The sequence below is a fragment of the Taeniopygia guttata genome, chromosome 8, assembly GCF_048771995.1.
Source record: "Taeniopygia guttata chromosome 8, bTaeGut7.mat, whole genome shotgun sequence".
NCBI classification, from domain to species: Eukaryota; Metazoa; Chordata; class Aves; order Passeriformes; family Estrildidae; genus Taeniopygia; species Taeniopygia guttata.
In genome coordinates this window covers 31307560-31324676 of record NC_133033.1, presented here as the reverse complement: position 1 = coordinate 31324676, position 17117 = coordinate 31307560, and the positions used below count along the sequence as shown (strand labels likewise).

General features: G+C 43.4%; 1 protein-coding gene across 14 annotated transcripts in view; it reads left to right on the top strand.

Annotated features, from left to right (window-relative positions):
* Positions 1-17117, top strand: part of RASAL2 (RAS protein activator like 2) — a 161972-nt gene that overhangs the window by 85346 nt on the left and 59509 nt on the right. For 12 of the 14 annotated variants that reach the window (XM_030279570.4, XM_030279569.4, XM_030279572.4 and 9 more), the window contains one exon: positions 3045-3168. In XM_030279570.4, the coding sequence (XP_030135430.4) occupies positions 3045-3168 (124 nt within the window). Of the gene's footprint in view, positions 1-3044; positions 3169-12603; positions 12996-17117 lie in introns of those variants that run through there. The other 2 variants (XM_072932972.1, XM_030279576.4) reach the window with 2 other exon arrangements.

The following is a 17117-nucleotide window of genomic DNA, read 5'->3' as shown; positions in this document are numbered from 1 at the left end:
ACAAGATCTACTGCTCACTGGTGCTGGTGACAGAGGCCAGCAGCAGCAGTAGCACACCTGGGATGTATTTTCCTACTCTTCCATCTCCTGTGACTGACACCAGCATGGTGATCACAGTGGTGATCCCAAGGGAGCAAACACTGCTGCATGGGGCCCTAGGGGAAGCTCTTCCCAGACCTCACTGCCCTCTTCAAAGGAGTTGTCACAGTGGGGGTCTTACAGCAAACATGTTTCACCTGTAAATAAGAGTTTGAAAGCTGAACCCATAATAAGATTTGCCTTAATTCCCAAGCAAGTTTAATTATTTCATTTCTAAAAGCTCAGAGAAATGTTTGCTGTCAACATTTTTTAAGTGGATTTCCATGTCAAAATTTTAGTTAGCTTCTAACTTTCTGAAGGAAGGTAAAAATTAAAATTAATTACTTAACTTGACATGATTCCAAACTTTCTGACTGTTAGATCAGAAAAGTCTGCAAATTCTCAAGTTTGTCTTGAACCACTCTTTCCAGTCTTGAACAATCTTATCTGCAATGAAGACTTCTTTTTTCATATGCTTTTTTTAAAAGAGACTATGTTTTTTAAAAGAGACTATAGTTTGCCTTCAAGAGGCATTGAATGCTTGGAAAGCTCTTACTCCTATTTCTTCTGAAATTCCCTCATCATCAAACTGCTAGAAATCCTCAATACAAACTTCTTATACTTCAAAAGTATGTTCAGTGGCAGGTGAGTTGGGATGCTGCTCAAGGATTTAGAGTCTGAGCTCTGAACCCATCCTCATTAAATTGTGAAATTTGTCATGGAAGCGTGACGTGTGATGAAAATTGTTAAGATTGCTCAAATGATCAGCATCTGGACTGTCCCTGTGTACCTTTGTATCACAGAATTAACACTGCTCAGATCCCAGTCCTGAACCAGCAGCTTCAGCGTGTCAGTTCAGGGTCAAAGAATTCACAGGTTGGTGAACTCTCAACAGGGAAAGAAGAGGATAAAGCTGAATGGGGGAAAAAAATAGCTGAAAGACTGAATCACTGTTAGAGTCCTGACTCTGCAAGGCTCTGTCATTCCCTTCAGTCTTTTGCTGAGCTGCCTGCTAGAGTGGTGGGGGCTCAGGAGTGTTGGGAAGGTTGCAGATGTCCAGCTTGGTCTTCACATGGTATTTATTTGTGCACTTCCTTGTGTTTTGGTGCCTTCCATCCACAAATCCATTGTCTGACCACAGAGCACTTTATAGAAGTGTTTAAAATGAGCCCAGTCCCAAGAGATGCAGAGCTGCTGACCAAGCTGGTTTTACTTGTTCACAAAGCTGTATTTTTTTAGAGCAGGCTGGTCTCATGCTAAGCAATAAACACTGGTCCTGCAGTCTTGGAGTTAATTCTTTTTGTCAATATAAGTCGAGACTGTGGTTTTGTAGAAGTTTTACTGTAAATAACAAAGCATTTTTAAGTCAGACTTAAGGGTCACTTTTTGAGTTACTTTAGTGGGGAAATCAATGCTGCAGTAGCTGTATTGGTCTAGAGCAAGCAGGTGGGTGTAGAGGCAATGAGTTCACTGTGACAGGAGTGTGGCAGGGGTTTAAGGGGTGCTGAAGCAGGTGTCTGGTATGACTGGTAATAGCTGATCTGGAAGTCTGGCTCACAGCATCCCACCGAAAAATTCTCTGAAAGGAATCGGGAGAAGCAGAGGATCAGGAGCATGTTTAGAAGGGATTAAGACTAAATAGAACTTCCAGATGAGAACTGAAAGTTTAATATGTGAATTTGGTTGAACATATGTGGCATAAATCAACAAAATTAGTCTCTGTTTAATTTACCAACGTGCTTTTGCAGAAGAGCTTATACACCCATAAGAACCACCAGAGTAGACAATAGTCTGATCAGAATAAGGACCAGGAGTTTGGGAAACTTGTTTTGAAAAATGGGCACTGTTTGAAGGAGACAATTAGACCAGAATAGTAAAGCATTAAAAAATTACCTTAAGAGAATGTTAAGTGCTTAGTAGTCAGGAAATGCCAGAACTAGTTTTGAGAGCCATTGTAGTGTGCAGCCTGTTTCTAAATAATGCAATGTCTCTGAGATCTTTTACAACCTTCAGTGCAAATGAATGATAGCTTTTTGTTTGCTGTTAATACTCATTTTTCAGAGTTGATGGAAGATATCAAAGGATAAGCAGCACAGGAAATAGGCAGGGGCTTCTATTTCTTTAGGTGCCAGCTGTGTGTTATGTAGCCATACAAAAAGAAGTTGCCATGCTGCATGTACTGCAGTTGTACTGTTGGAACCAAAGTCCTCATCAAAAGTCCACTGAGATGATTTGTGCCTCCTCAAGTCCCTGGGTGCTGAATGTCCCTCATCCCTGAGGTTTCTTCCAGCTGGTGGAAGGTTCAGGGGAGCCCCACCCAGCCACAGTTTTCAGGATTGTAACAGGTGCCAAGAGCTGTGGTGACCCCCAGAGAAGGCGTGGTGGGCAGTACCGAGCAGCACAGTTGCCTGTGTGGCTGCAGGTGGCACGTCTCTCTGGGTTGTAGCAACCACAAATCCAGTGGTTCACCAATCCTGAGCTCAGTTACTACCTGACCATGCCAGGAGCTGCTGGGCCATGGCCATCAGCGTGCTGCTCAGTGGTCTCCATCTCTGGAGGAGGCTCTCTGCCTGCGCAGCGCCTTTGTCCACCAGGTAGCTGTCGCAAGTTTTGTTTTCTCAAAGTTTTGCCTGGAACCATCTGAGCAGCAGCCTCTGCCTGACTTTGCCAGCGTGGAAGCAGCCGTGGTCTGGCACTGGGGAAGCAGTTTGGAAAGGCAGGAGTGCTTTATTAGTCGGGGGGCGGTCAGAGGCTGCTGGCACCTGCTCGTGCCCATCGCTGGGCTGAACGTGCTCTTCGCCGCCACTGCGCTTTCCCGGGAAGCCGCTGGAATTTTGTGTTGAAGCCACAAATGCCAAACTATGCCCGAGAGCTATTAGCAGATAATGAAGTCCCCTATCAAGGTGGCATATTAAACAGCGTGGCCTGGTGCCGAGTTAACAGCTGTTGGCATGGTTTTTCTGCAGGTGCCTACAGAAGGGATCCCGGAGCCGCAGGATGCCTCCCGCGGGCGCTGCCTGCGCCGCACGGTCAGCGTCCCCTCCGAGGGCCAGTTCCCCGAGTACCCGGCAGAGGGGGCCGCCCAACTAGGTAAGAAAAACCATGAGAAATAAATAAATCAATCAATCAATCAGTTGAGCTGCGAGCCCTCCAAGGGCAGCACCCTGCCAGAGCAGCCTGGCTAGGTGGGTACCACCACAGCATGTGGAGGTCGCGCAGCCCAGGCATTGTGTGTAAATGCCTCCAGCAAAGCGACTGCCAAACACCAGGATTTATCCAAATATCAGGGAGATGGTTATGGGATGCTGCTGGAGGAGCATGGCCCACAGGGAGCTATGTGGCTGTGTTTTTAAACTCACTAGGTAGCCCTGAAATTAAAAGGTGAGAGCTGCTGGATGCGGGTCAGTAGGAATGCAGCTCTTGTGGATGGCTCTAAGTGGTTCATGCTGGTTTAGAACTGTTAGTTGGTTATGTTTTACCTCACCTCTGGAATTTCCTTTGCTTCATGTTTTCACAACAAGCACCGAATAACAGGTTTTTCTGTAGCTTACCTCATGCCTGTTCAGGGTGCCATTCCTAAAAGAAGCAGCCGTCTGCCTGCTGTTGGCTATAATTATCCATGTTGAAATTTAGGCAAAGCAAAAGAAAAGATAGGTATTAAAAAGGACAGACAAAGGCTCTGTTGCAGTGGTTCCCCAAGTCCAGGTTTGGCTCTGTTCCCCCTCTTTTCCGCCCCACCTGTGGCTGCATAAAGAGCATCATTCCAGCTCTTCTGGGGAAAAGAAATGAAGAGGCAGCAACCACTTCCTTCTCACACACAGATGAGCTCTTCTTTCACTTCCCAGCCTATGCAAGAAGCTTTCCTTCACATAGGCTGGTGAGACTTAGGAGCAGTTCTTCCCTGGTTCAGCTGTGAAAAATATCACTCCTGGGGAAGTAGCTATGAGGAATAAACATGCATCTGTAAATAGTAAAGCAGCCTTGATAGCTGCTATCCAAGGTAAAGAGCAGATAAGGCATTTTTCATTTCACAGACTCAGCTAGTTTTTTTTTTTTTTAACTAAGTATTTTATTTTGCGAGTATATTGCACACAAGTAAGGAAAATCCCATCCTTGTAGATAGTTAATTAACACATTGAACTGTATATTTATTTGTACTTGTCAATAGGACTGTTTAACTCTTCCTTATCTGAGGAAGGCAGATAAGGTTCTTTTTTATGTCTTAGATTACAGATTGGAAGTCTGAAAATAAACAGGGCTAAATTGGGTATTTAGGAGGGAAAACTGCAAAATACTTTAAGACGAGCAACATGAAAAGAGCCCTGACTGGATTTGTTTGTGGTATTCCAAATGCACCCTTAAATGATAATTTTGTTTTGCCATATGAATAAATGTTCATTCTTGTTTGGAACTAAGCCTGGTATTAATCATGTTTACATTGTGTTGTAGGCAAAATACTTACTCCAGGTATATGGCTAGGTGAGGTGAATAAAGAATTATATTGCAGCCAGTCTGCAGCAGGCAATGAATATTTATACCTTCACAAACTAGAAAGACTTTTAAAAATCTAAGATTTAAATGCCTTCTTCTTATTCTGTACCATGTGCAAAAATGAGTAGATTTTCTAGACTTCTCTGAGCATCTCAATAGCTGGAAATCCCAGTACTAGGTTTTTAAATGGAGCCTTGTAACATTCTTGATTTTTCTTGAGGGCCATCGAGAATGGATGACTCTGCTATTTGGTATCTGCCTTGCTGTGTATTTTGTTTCAGTTTTAGATGCAAGTGGCATCTTGTAGTGTGTTATTTGATATATGCCTGACAAGAATATATTAAAAGTACAAGATATCTACATGGTCTTCTCCACGTAAGAGCTACAGCTGTAGTGAATACAGATGTCACAGAGTGTGTAGGCAAAGGAACTGGGCATGCAATGGGAAGGAAAAAATTGAGCAGTGCCCTTTCTGTGAGTATGGATGAGAGTGGGGGGAAGGTCATATATAATCTCAGATTGCAGTGCCCTAGGCAGTTCCCTTGTTCTCACATCCTAGTTAAAAATGTCTCTTGTCATGATTACAGAATTCCTGCTAATGAAAAAAAGTGGGTTGATAGCAAGCAGTGGGAATAGCTTTATGTCAAGATGCTGAGCCAGAGGACACATTAGTGAAGGGAACCATTGCACATCTTTGTACAGAGCAAGAAGCAGATGGTGGTGGCCAGGACATATCACAAGCAGGACAGATAACAACTGCACTAAAATAGCTTTGGAGCGGACACCAAAAGCTGAAAGGCACAGCAGAGGCAGCTGCAGTATCTGGTAGAGAAATTGCTATGCAGAGCTGATAAGAATATCAAGCTTGTCCCAGGGAAGCATGTGGATAACATGGCAACTGCAGGCCTCCCATCTGACAGTGATATCTGAAATTACTCTTTGCAGAAGAGCTCCTTAGGAATGGCTCTAGTGCAGAGGTGAAGGCATAGCAATAGTGTTTGCTCTTTTCCCTAAGTAAGGTTGCCATACCTCTCTTGTGATTTACTAATTAATAGATTTATTTATTAAAAATTAAAAAGTATGTGTAAGGTGATGGGGCTCTTTTTCATTTGTAGCCATAAAGTTATAACTTGTATGAGAATCTTTTTGTTAATGGAGCAAGTGGAACAGTGTGTGTTCTTCAAGGGCTTTGCATAATCAGCTGTAGCACCCATTCTGCAGATTTCTGTGGCATTCTTTACAGAATTATGCACATATCCGTGTAGCACCATTCCTGGGAAGTGTGTGGGAGAGAAACTACCCACGTTACATCTGAGAAATGGAAGCCAGAGATGTGTAGCTCCCCAAAGTTCAGCATAAAGTCAAGTGTGCTTCACCCGAGGGCTGCTGAAGTCATTCTCGCCGTCTCTTTCATTTTTCCCCCTTGCTGCAGGGTTGGCTCAGCTGTTTGGGAGGCAGCTGCTGCACCACCGTGGTTGCAGTCCCATGTACTAAGATAGACACCAATTTCCACATACTTCAGTGCAGCAAGCTGTAATTTGTGTTGGTTCAGCAGCTGCCAGAAGAGCAGCTGAGCCATCCCTTCTGTGCAGGCAGAAACCACTGTGGTCACCCTCAAATGAGGGCCGGATGGGCAGACACAGGAAAAAAAGCAAAAGATATAAAGTCACTTGTTTAAACACTGAAAACTAATAAGATCATTTAAAAACTGTAACTTCACAGGCACTCAGCATCTGCTGCTAGCTTAGAAGCTTGCCCTCTGCTTGCAGGCAGTGGAGAGGTTGTTGCTAATGCTGAGATTCTTAATTCCTGTCTGCACACTAAGTTGTGTCAGCAAGCCATCCATAAAATATATGCCATAAAATTTCCTTGGTGCACAATCCCTATCATTGTAGTAATACCTCTGTGAGTGAACAGGCACACTCTAAATATGTCATTTACTTGCTAGGGTTTCATCTTGGCAGCACTTAGTCAGAGGAGCCTCCATTCAAGAAAGCTAAAAATGTAGCTGTAATTTCTTCCTAACTCCAACTTGACAGCTTCTAACCTTCTTTCAAGTGTTATTTGCAATGGGGTAATTCTGTTACAAAGTGTGATGCAGGCCCTGGAGACCAGCACCTAAATGTCACAGGAAGAGGAACTCAAGCTGGCCCATCTCTGTTTTGCCTCCATTTCTGCTTCAGATCCTGCTCTTTTTCTAACAGGTGTATTTTTTCCTGTTAGAGAGATTACATCCTTTTAAAGGATCGTTGTTTATAGCAATGTGTTGGAATTAGCCCATTCATCCAGTAAAAGCATGATTCAGATTTCCACCATTCATGCTTTCTGACAGGCTAGTAGCAGTTACCACTTCCTTTCCCAAAATAATTGTCTTTTCTCTTGCTCTGCTTCCTTCTTGCCACCTGCTCACTCTAAATGAGAGTTGTTAAGGAGACTACACAGCAAAAGTTTGGATTCTGGCAGCTTTGTGGCATTAATAAGAGATTTTTTTGCCTGCATATGTGAAAATATCAGAAGGAACTGAAAGTGAGGGAAGGCTTGGGGGTCTGGTCTTTGTTGCTGTTGTTTATTTAAATTTTCAAGTATTGGGAAAGAACATCATTAGGGAGCATTTTTGAGATTCTCTGATGGTTGGAAACGCTAATAGTGATGCAAATAAATCTTCCTTTTATATTTGGAGGTGAAATCATCCAAGAAGAAAAAAAATACTGTTTCACTTGTTGAAACAAGTTAACCCTGCTTTTTTCAGTCTGAATATGCATCTCTGAGAAAAAGGTTGCTGAAAGGAGGTCAGAGGTGAAGCTGCCCCTTGCAGATTTTAGTTTTGTCCTCACCCTGAGTCACTTGCATTGAGAATGAAGCTCTGATCTGTTTTGATGCCAGGCCTAAATTGCATTGCTAGCAGTTGAGCAGTTAACTGGGCAGAAATCCTGCCTCTGTACTCTTCTCAAAATCCAGGGGGTTTGGAATTGGAGTGAGCAACAGAAGATGAGTTAAGCAGCATCTGGTTTCACTGCTGCATGCTGTGTACCTCTTAGAACAGTTCATGCAAGTCTCTGCTGAGCCCTCCTGCCTGGGGAGGATTGCTCTAATACCCAGCCCATGCTCTTCCTTCAGGTAAAAACCTGGCAGGGGAAAGCAGACAAGAGCTAAAATGATTCCTGGGGTGATTTTAATAACTTCTTTTTCTAAGACAAAGTTGTTTACAACTAAAACTATCAAAGCTGAGCTTTGCTTTCTGTATATTCCAGCTGGAATGAGTATTTGTGATGAAAGAAAAAATAGATTTACTCTGCACTCACATATAATTATGATCCTTGTACAGTAACAGCTAAGGTAAATACCTGGAAAGGGTTACTAGTTTTAGAGGTGGGGAGAGGGAGACAGTTTGTTTTGGAACAAAAAGGTTGTTTGCGACCTGCTCAATGGAAGAATCTGCAATGCACCAGTTTTTACACTCAGGAAAGATTTTTATGCTCACCAAAGATTTATTTAGGAGATATGCAGGAATTTGATATAATGGAAGTCCTGTAACTTCTAAGAAAACTGTGTGCCAACAAGAGGGCTGTCCTTCACCTTCCACCACTCAGCTTGGCCTACAAAGAATATCTGTTTGAAAATTAGGGATGAAAATTGCACATCACAGCTCCCTCTGTCTCATCTGTAGGTATTTATGATGTGTCTTGGTGAAGTAATTTTCCCAGTAGCACTGTCTGCTTTTTTACCCTGCTGCCATGTGCAAAATACCCATCTACTGTCAACTGTTATGCATGGCAGGGATACAAAACAGGGCTTGGGTTTAGCCCTCAGACTGAGGGCTGTGTTTGGCAGTACCTCTGGCAGAAAGATGGATTCAGATGTGCTGACTTGACATGTTTGCAGCTCTCTGGGTTTGCCCAACCTGGGCTTGCATGAGCCTGTTGGTGTGTGTGTACCTGCAAGAGATTCCTATCCTCCTTTCTGCAGACCCAGGAGAATCAGATGCCTTGCTGCCAGTTCCCTTTATCATGTAATTTAGCAAGCCTCAGTGAGTGGCTGGGGATTTTTATTTTTCTTTTGGATCTGTGCTTTGTATCACAAACCTCAATTGCAGTGCCTCCAGCAGCTGCAAGGTGATGCTTGACTGAGGCTGGGACAGGGATCAGAGTTCTGCACCCTGGGGGATGTGACACCACGAGGTGTTTCCACAGGCTGCAGGTGGTCCCATGCATTTTGAGCCCCATGGCTCTGTTCTCTGCTCCCCTTCAGCCCAGACCTGCCAAAGTTGCCAGAACCCATGTGTGGGAGCCTTTAGCAAGCTGGGATCTGAAGCCTTTGGTTCATGTAATTACACAAACAAGGCTTTGCTGACGACCACAGCCTTTGCCTGCTTCACTGTCTGGTGCCTTGGGTCACGATCTCTTTGTGCTGTGACTCGGGTATGAGGAGTAGGGAGTGTAACTATGCCAAGATCAATTGAAATTCTAAAACTTTTAAGTCTTTAGATGGTATTGTTTACCCATCATGGTCTATCCCAAAATGCAAATGCATACAAACCCTGAATTGCCTTTTAAAAAACCTCCTGTGAAATCCAGGACATCTTTACAGGCTACAGAAGGAAACATCTACTGTGTGAAAAGTGCCCTGCTATCTTTTGCATCCACAAAAGAGGTTAGGAAACTTTGGGAAAAGCCCTGAAGTAATGTGAAATTGGACAATGTACAGTGCAATTTGCCTGCCTTGGAAGGATGAAGAGTTTAGACAATTCTGCTTGAAATTAAAGCTAACTCCAGGGAGGCTGGATGTAACAAACAGGATGCCTGGATCTCAGTGACATTCCCCTGGGCAATTGGACTTATTTGTATACAGAAAATTGCCAAGCTGCTATCTTTCTTCTTCTATAACACAAGCGAAGCCAAAGGATTTTGGTTTCTTCTGAATGCGGCTGAAACTTTATTCCCCTGCACATAGATCATCTGTGCTGAAAGCTGAGTTTCATCATGAAGCAAATTTTATCTGTTCAGATCTTAAACCTTTTTAAGGCAGAGATAAAGGGTAAGAACACATAATCTCAGCTTTCTAATATTGACACATAATCCATTAGGGTGCTTTTTTTTTCTCTTGGAAATATATATTACATCCCTACCCGCTGCTTCCAGAGCACACACACAAAAAAATCGCTTTAGAGATTTTTGAATTTTGTGTTAAGAGCATAAAGAACACTCTGTAAGGACAGCATGTTGTGTAAGGTAGTAATTTCTCAGAACTGGTGGCTCTTGGGCCATCTGGGGCAGATTTGTTGCTTGCGCTCTAACCAAACCTTGGTTTGTTATGAAAGACCCTGTGATTTTCCTTTGTTTTCTCAAGAAGGGCAATAAAAAAATATTTATTAAATTCTTTAGAGAAATCTACCTTAAATCATACATGAACTCTTTGTGGATTGTTCAATTTTGTATCTTCTCTTTTCTAGTTATTTATCTTGTGGCAAAAAGTAATTACACTTCACCCAACCATGTATACTTACCTTTTTCCCATCAGTAACAACTGACTTCACACTTAATTGAAAATTAGCCTTCCTTCCTACTGCCTGAATTTCCTTGTCTTGTCTAGAGTTGATTTGGACTGTTGAGCTAAACTTAAACGTACTGATCTGGTTCAGAGTTGGGTATTGGATTACAGAATTAGCTGTTGATCAGTTTATTGGTTTAGTATAAATTGATCCTCAAAAATGCAGGTATTTGTGAGATTGGATGAGGTGCATCTAGTTTGAAATGCAGTGTACAAAGCTGTCTCTGCTGTGCAGGGATGTGCACATTCCTGTCTCCCTGCTCTCCCACCCTCCTTGGTGTTGCTTCTGTCCTATGATTTGAACAGAAGTCATGTAATATTATCAGGGGTTTCTAATAATTTTTATTCAATGTCACAGTCTTCTGGAAACAACTTTTATCCCTAGACTTTGCAAATTGCATTTTGAATTTCTGAATCTGGGTAGATTTCTAGAATAATTCCAAGTACTTGTTTAATCTGCTTCCCCCCCTCCCCCAATTTATTTATTTATTAATTGCCCCATTCACTCTTCCTACCTAAGTCTTCAACAGATGTCTTTGCTTGAGTCAGATACATTCTTAAGCATTTCAGACATCTCTTTTTTGAGGTCCATACAGCAAGTTGTAGGATTGACAAAAATAGCTACCATGACTGAACCTTCCTGCATTACTGAAAATAGCTTCTTTGGGAGAAATAGGTATATTATGGCCATATTTCAGAGATTAATCTAATGTTTTAACCCTTCTGTTAGAACCTGATTTTAAAACAGAGTTCCTAAATTATAGAAAAAGAAAAACATGGGAACAAATCCAAATTATGAATAAATAAATCAATCAAAATAATAAAAATTAAATATAGATATAATAATAGTAATAATAATAATAATAATAATAATAATAATAATAATAGTAAAGAAAAAAGGCAAGAAGCCACGATTTACCCATAAAAGCACAAGAACCCTTTGAAGAGATGTACAGGCTAACTTTCACATCCCAGTCCTTAATTTTTCCATCTTTTCTCTCATGCCCTGTGGTACACATGCATTGTGTGGTGTTGCCCCACCCTGCGGAGGGATGCTTTTCTGTGGTGCTGCGATGGAATGGAGAGCTGTGTAATTACCCCAGCATTCCTGGCTCTCTGCCGTGCCTGGCTGGGCACAGAGGAGCTCATGGGCCCTTAGGAGCTCTTGCTGCTCTTCTACAAAGCCTGGCTCCACCGTCATCCCAAGTTTTCCCTGCTGCTTCCAGTAATTAGGCATTTCCAAGCAGCAGGTCAAACCAATTTGTCCTTTGGAGGGACTGTATGTTACGTTACTCTGCTGTTAGTGACAGATTTTTGGGGGGAAATGGCTTTTTTTTTTTTTTTTTGGACCTTCTGTTCCAGTGCTACTCTTGGTGCAGAATCCCTGGATGTAGTTGGTAATTGGTTTTAGAGGACAACGGAGCAGTAACAATTGTTTATTATTTGTTTTGCAGTCAGTATTGTTTAAGTAACACATTCAGTAAGTTTCTTTCCCAAGGGATAGGCTTATTTTTTCCATAGATTTTCCACCTGAGCCTTGGCAGGGGACAGGGTGAGCAAAGCTTTTTTTTCTAGGGGAAAACACTAAGGGTGTGGGAAATTGTTACCTGAGACAATGTGCAGGAGCTCATTTTAAGTAACCCTGCAAGAAAAAAGATAGTGGAAAAAAAGGGGTGAATCAGAGGTATTGCAATCAAATGGCAAAATTAGAGAAAATTAGGAAAAAACTGTAGAAAATTAAAAATAAACAGAATACTTGCTCTTGACAACAGCAAGAGGCAGCCCCTCAGTTCTTGGTGAGCAATTTTAGCTTGTTTAGCAACAGGCTGAGCAACTTCACATTCTTCTGTGTGTGTGTGCTCTGTGCCCCTGGCTGGCAGGTGGGACCTGCTGAAAGGCAGACTTTAAAAATGGGCTTTTAAACCTGAGGCGCTCTTTTGTCGGGGTGTCACAACGTGTGAAGGGGACAGCATGGTGGCAGCAGCAACCAAACTGTGTGGGGTTTGGCTTCTGTGCTTTAAAGAGCTATAAATAACGAAAAATGCTACGCCTGGAAGTTCAGCTCTCGGCACTTCTAAAATTTAAATAAATAAATAAATAAAATAAACCAGAGCTCAGGAAAAGGTAATTGGTATCAGACTTCACCATTTCACTCCCAAAGCCACAGATCTTTGGATTTAGAGGCAAAAATAAAAGGCAGTGCAGAAAACAAAGAGGGGGAAGGGAAGTTCATTGTTTGCTTAAGTGACTCTTGGGGCTTTTTTGGTGCTGTGTATTTCCTAAGCTGTAGAAGCATTTGAAGTGGGGAAGCATCTTCAAAGGAAGTGCAGTTTTTCAAACAGATTCAGATCTATTTCCTGGTCCAGCTCATGAGGTGTTTTCATGTAAACCGGCTTCTTGCACTCCGGACAGCGTCTGCAGTGATATCACTCCGTTAAGTTTCCCTGTAGCCGATTTAACCTCGGGAGCCAGCTGCTTGAAATCCCTGAGTTTCCTCGGCATCAGCCGGGTTTTCACGGGAGCGTCTCCTCCTGCCCAACCCCTTCCACCCCACCCGGCTGCTGCGCTCCTCCGGCTCCCCGGGACAGGAGGGATGGAGCGTGTGCCGGTGCCGCCTGGCTGCTGTGGCCGGTTTTGGGGAGCATCCGCGGCGCTGGGAGGGCGGGCGGCTCTCGGGGGGCGGCTCTCGGCCAGCCCGAGCCTGGCAGCGGAGTAGGGAGGCTGGCGCTGGACGGCTCCGGCTGCTCCGCATTCCTGCCCGGCCGGGGAGACGAGAGGAGAGGAGAGCGCCGAGGCTCCGCTGCCCCTGCTCGGCATCCTGGCGGGACCATGGTGGAGCTGACAGGATCCCCAGGATTCCCACAGAATGCAGTGCACAGGTGAGACGGATCCCTCCGGCCACGGCCGCGCTGCTGCGCTGATTCCTGCGCTGATTCCCGCTGTGATTCCTGCGCTGATTCCTGCGCTGATTCCTTCTGTGATTCCTGCGGTGATCCCAGCGGGGCGGGGTTGGCTGGGAGGCACAGAGGTGTTCTGCTGGAGATTTCAAATGACTTGGCTCAAAGCGACTAGAAACTTGCTGGGTTTTGTCCGTGTAGCATGTATGTACCAACTCTTTTATCCGTTATTTCAGCTTTATGCAAAGGTCTTTATAGAGATGTTTACATTGGTACTTTTCTGCTCACTGGTACGGAAATTAAGTGTTAGTATTAGAGCAACATGTAGATGCAAAGATGAAGAACAGGTTTTTGTAATCAGCTTTCAGAGCTAAAAATCTGTTTTATTGCCACTTAAATAATGAGATTTATTTTTCTCCTTCTCACTGAAAGCCCTTACCTAAGTCAGTACACTTTTAAATTACATTGGATTTCTAGATAAGGCCAGACATCATCGTTCAAGGGCAGCCTGTGAGAATCTTTGTCAGTGTTTACTTGTGGCTGGCACTGTGTGATGTTTCCAGCAGAGGAAGGATGTTGCCAACCTTGCTTCCTGTCCTCCAGAAAGTGCTGGTAAATCAAAGCAGTTCAGGGAATCCTACAGGTTGCACATTAAAATCAAGATTTGGTTTCCTTTCAATATAAAGGACACTGCCTTAGCAATGCCACTTGCTTTTCCAGCAGCTTTTGTCCTAAAATGTATTAAGTGATAGCAGGCTAGAAAATATTTAAGCTTCCTGCCTTTTGATATGGTTGAACAGTTCCCAGTAGGTACAAAATCAATAAATGTTGTCTAAGGAACTGGGGAATGGAATCTCCTGAGTCAAATGTTTTCTGCCTTGGAAATCTCCTTTAATAGGTGCTGATTAGGATGTCCTCCGTAGTCATTTTCCTCCTCATCCGTAGACAGGGTGAATACTAATTTGCTAACTTGGAGAGACTGTTTTTGTTAGCCTGAACCAATGGGCTTGTTCTGCAGCTGCTTTTGAATTACATGATCGGAAAATGAAAACCTTCTGCCTCAGCTTTTTTTCGGATAAACACGTGTTCCTTTGAAAAACAAGCAAACTTCTGGCAAACTGCTCAAAAAAGTTCAAGGCACCACAATGCCTATTCCTTCCAAAATTCATTTAGGTGATTTTTGGGGTAGTTACCACGAGGCTGCCTTTAGAATTTCCTGCCTCATTTTGGGGCTCTTTCATACGATTAACATGTTAATAGGGTAGAGAATTAAGTGTACAATACCAGGGAGTTGTGGAAGGCAGATGTGAGCAGCAACTTACATTCCTGCAAATTCTTCATGTTGTTGCCCAGCTTTATCTCATATTCTGTGGGTACTCTCCTCTCTCTCTCTCTCTTTAAAATCTCCGGGGAGGGGGAAAAAAGTGTAATTGCAATGAATACTTGAGGTGACTCCTGTCAGAAAGATCTGTCATGGCTCTTTAGAGCTCATGGGAACAGATCAGTTTCATTTGTGCGTGAGCAGGAGGAAGGGACATTCTGCTACCCTGAGCCTTAAACTTGCCATTTTCTGATATCTGTGAGTCAGTGTAATGTGTAATATTGGAAGTCAAAGAATTTGGGGATGCAGCAAATTACAGGGTGTGGGTGGCATTTGTAAATGGCTTGTTGGCATCAAGAGACAGATTCATTTTCCAGCCTGTAGAGGTATGTACCTTGTCCAAGCTTTAATTCTCTGCAAAGGGAGAGCTTCCTTTTATCTAGATTTCTTGGCTAATTGGCATCAGACAGCATGAATGTTTTTTGGGAGTGCTAATAATGGTGGGATTTGAAACTGGGCCAGTGGCAGAAGGGAGACCTAATGATCCCTTTTCATTTAATTTTCTTCAGCTATGGGTGACTGCTTCTGGTAAGGGAGAGGGAAATCTCCACAGGAAATCAGCAAGCAAATGATGCAGCTACAGGCAGAGCTTATGGTTTCAGCACTATCACCTCCACATGTGAAGTTGTCTACAGGCTAGGACTATGTATGTTATGGATTTAATGGGAAACAATGGTGAAACTGTCATGGTACACATGACAGCAAAAATTGGGTTACAGAGTAATGGCTGCTTCTCTGAGCAGGTGATGGCAGCTACAAATGGCTGTGGTGAGTCTGTGTGGAACCATAGAATCATTAAGGTTGGAAATTATCTCCAAGATCATCGGCTCCAACCGTTACCCTGGCACCTCTGAGGCCACCACTAAACAATGTCCCTAAAAGCCACATGCACACATTTTTTAACATTTCCAGGTGACTCCACTGCTTTTCTGGGCAGCCTGTTCAATGCTAGACCAGTGTTTCAGTGAAGAAATTGTTCCTGATGCATTCTTGCCTAGCAGAGTAGTGCTGATCCTTGGGCTGTGGGTTTGCTTTGGTAATATGTGATATTGCATTTTTCTTCTCCTGCACCTGCAGTGTGCTGAGCAGGGACTTCAGGAGGATAATGTTGTGATATGCACACCTGCCAGAGAAGTGAAACAGCTCTGCCAATACGTTTCCTTAAAGTTGAGTCTCTGGGCAACCTTCAAAAGCGGCACCAACCCACAAGCATTGAAAAATCAATGTCTGCCTTAAAATGAGGAGATTGAAACTATTTTTTTCTATTTATTTATCCATTTTACGAACTGTTTTGATTTGATTTGTAGTAGGTTTCAGTCAGATTTCCAAGCTCAGTCTCACTGAAACTGTTACAGACAGGTCCTTTTCTAGATTAGATGTTGTAATTGTCTCCACATCTGTTTGGTTCCAGGGGTAATGGCGACAGAAAAATGCCAACTATACAATATAAATCATAATTCCGATGCCAGCTTTCATAGCATTCATGCTCTTAAAGCCCTGGCCTAGTATATCCCAATATTACACCTAAATGTCAGCTGTATTTTCTCCAGGGAAACTCCCACCAGAGCATCCAGGAGGAAGCTCTAAGATATTGCATCAGTCAGAAATTAAGGCCATGTCCACAAGATGGAGGACTTGGTATGTCCTTGTAAAAATTCCCTAAACTATGCAGTCTCTTCCCTTGCTGTGCTTCCTTTCTTCACCACCAAATCTGGTCCCTAATTTTAGGAACAGATTAAAAAACCCCTCCATATGCTGCAATCAATGCTTGCACCAATCTCTAGTGTTTGGCAGGTCCTTGGGCTTTGGCAGTTGCTGTATTTTGGTGCTTATGCCGAGATTAACATAGCCTTTCTATAAACACAGGTGGAACTGAGTGGTGAGAGGGAGGGAGACCACATGATTCACGGGCAGGGGTAGGGAGTCATGTTGCTGGTCACAGCCACTCATTCTCTGGAATGCTCCTGCTTTTCTTCTGCCTACCTGGTGAGTGCCAGCCACATCCTTTCGGGCTGCTGCACACTGAGAGCTTTTTGGTGGGGGTTTTGTCTCCTTATGTGGTGTTAGAAGTACTGGTAACTTTTTTTTTTTTTTAAGTTTGTGCCAGTCATGGAGAGTTCAGCTCCCACCTGATGATGTTGGCAAAGCTGTGGTTTCTTGATGCATAAAGGGAGCAAGCAGTGACCTCAGGGTGGAGTAAAGCTCCCTGCTGGCACGGCACCCTCAACCCTGCTCTGCAGGAATCGCTGGTATTTGGGTTGTGCTGAAAGCAACAAGTTGAACTCGTTGTGGGAGTGCTGTTACCTGGAGCCAAACGTTGTAGGAAGAGGGTAAATAATGCTTAAGTTGATGGGGCAGTTCCTGTGTGATCTGGCCAGAAGCTTAAGTGTCATGGTCAGTAAATCATCACATTGGTCATGGTGAATGGCATCTCACAACACTTAGAAGCCATCCGTGTGGGTGTCAAGCATTCTGATGGAACTAGAACGTTGCAGACTGAGTGATACTTATTTCTCTCTCGTATTTAGTTCTCTGTCACGTGAACAGTTTTTCTCAAAATCCTAATTCTCTGTTATCTATGTGATGATGTGGGACAAAAGACCCCAAACCAACCACTGCCCAAACCCCATCCCTCACTAACTTGTTCTTTCATTTGTTTGCTTGTTGGAGATGTCATCCAAATGAGTCTAAATAAGAAAAATCTATCCTGGGTGTTTCCCAGC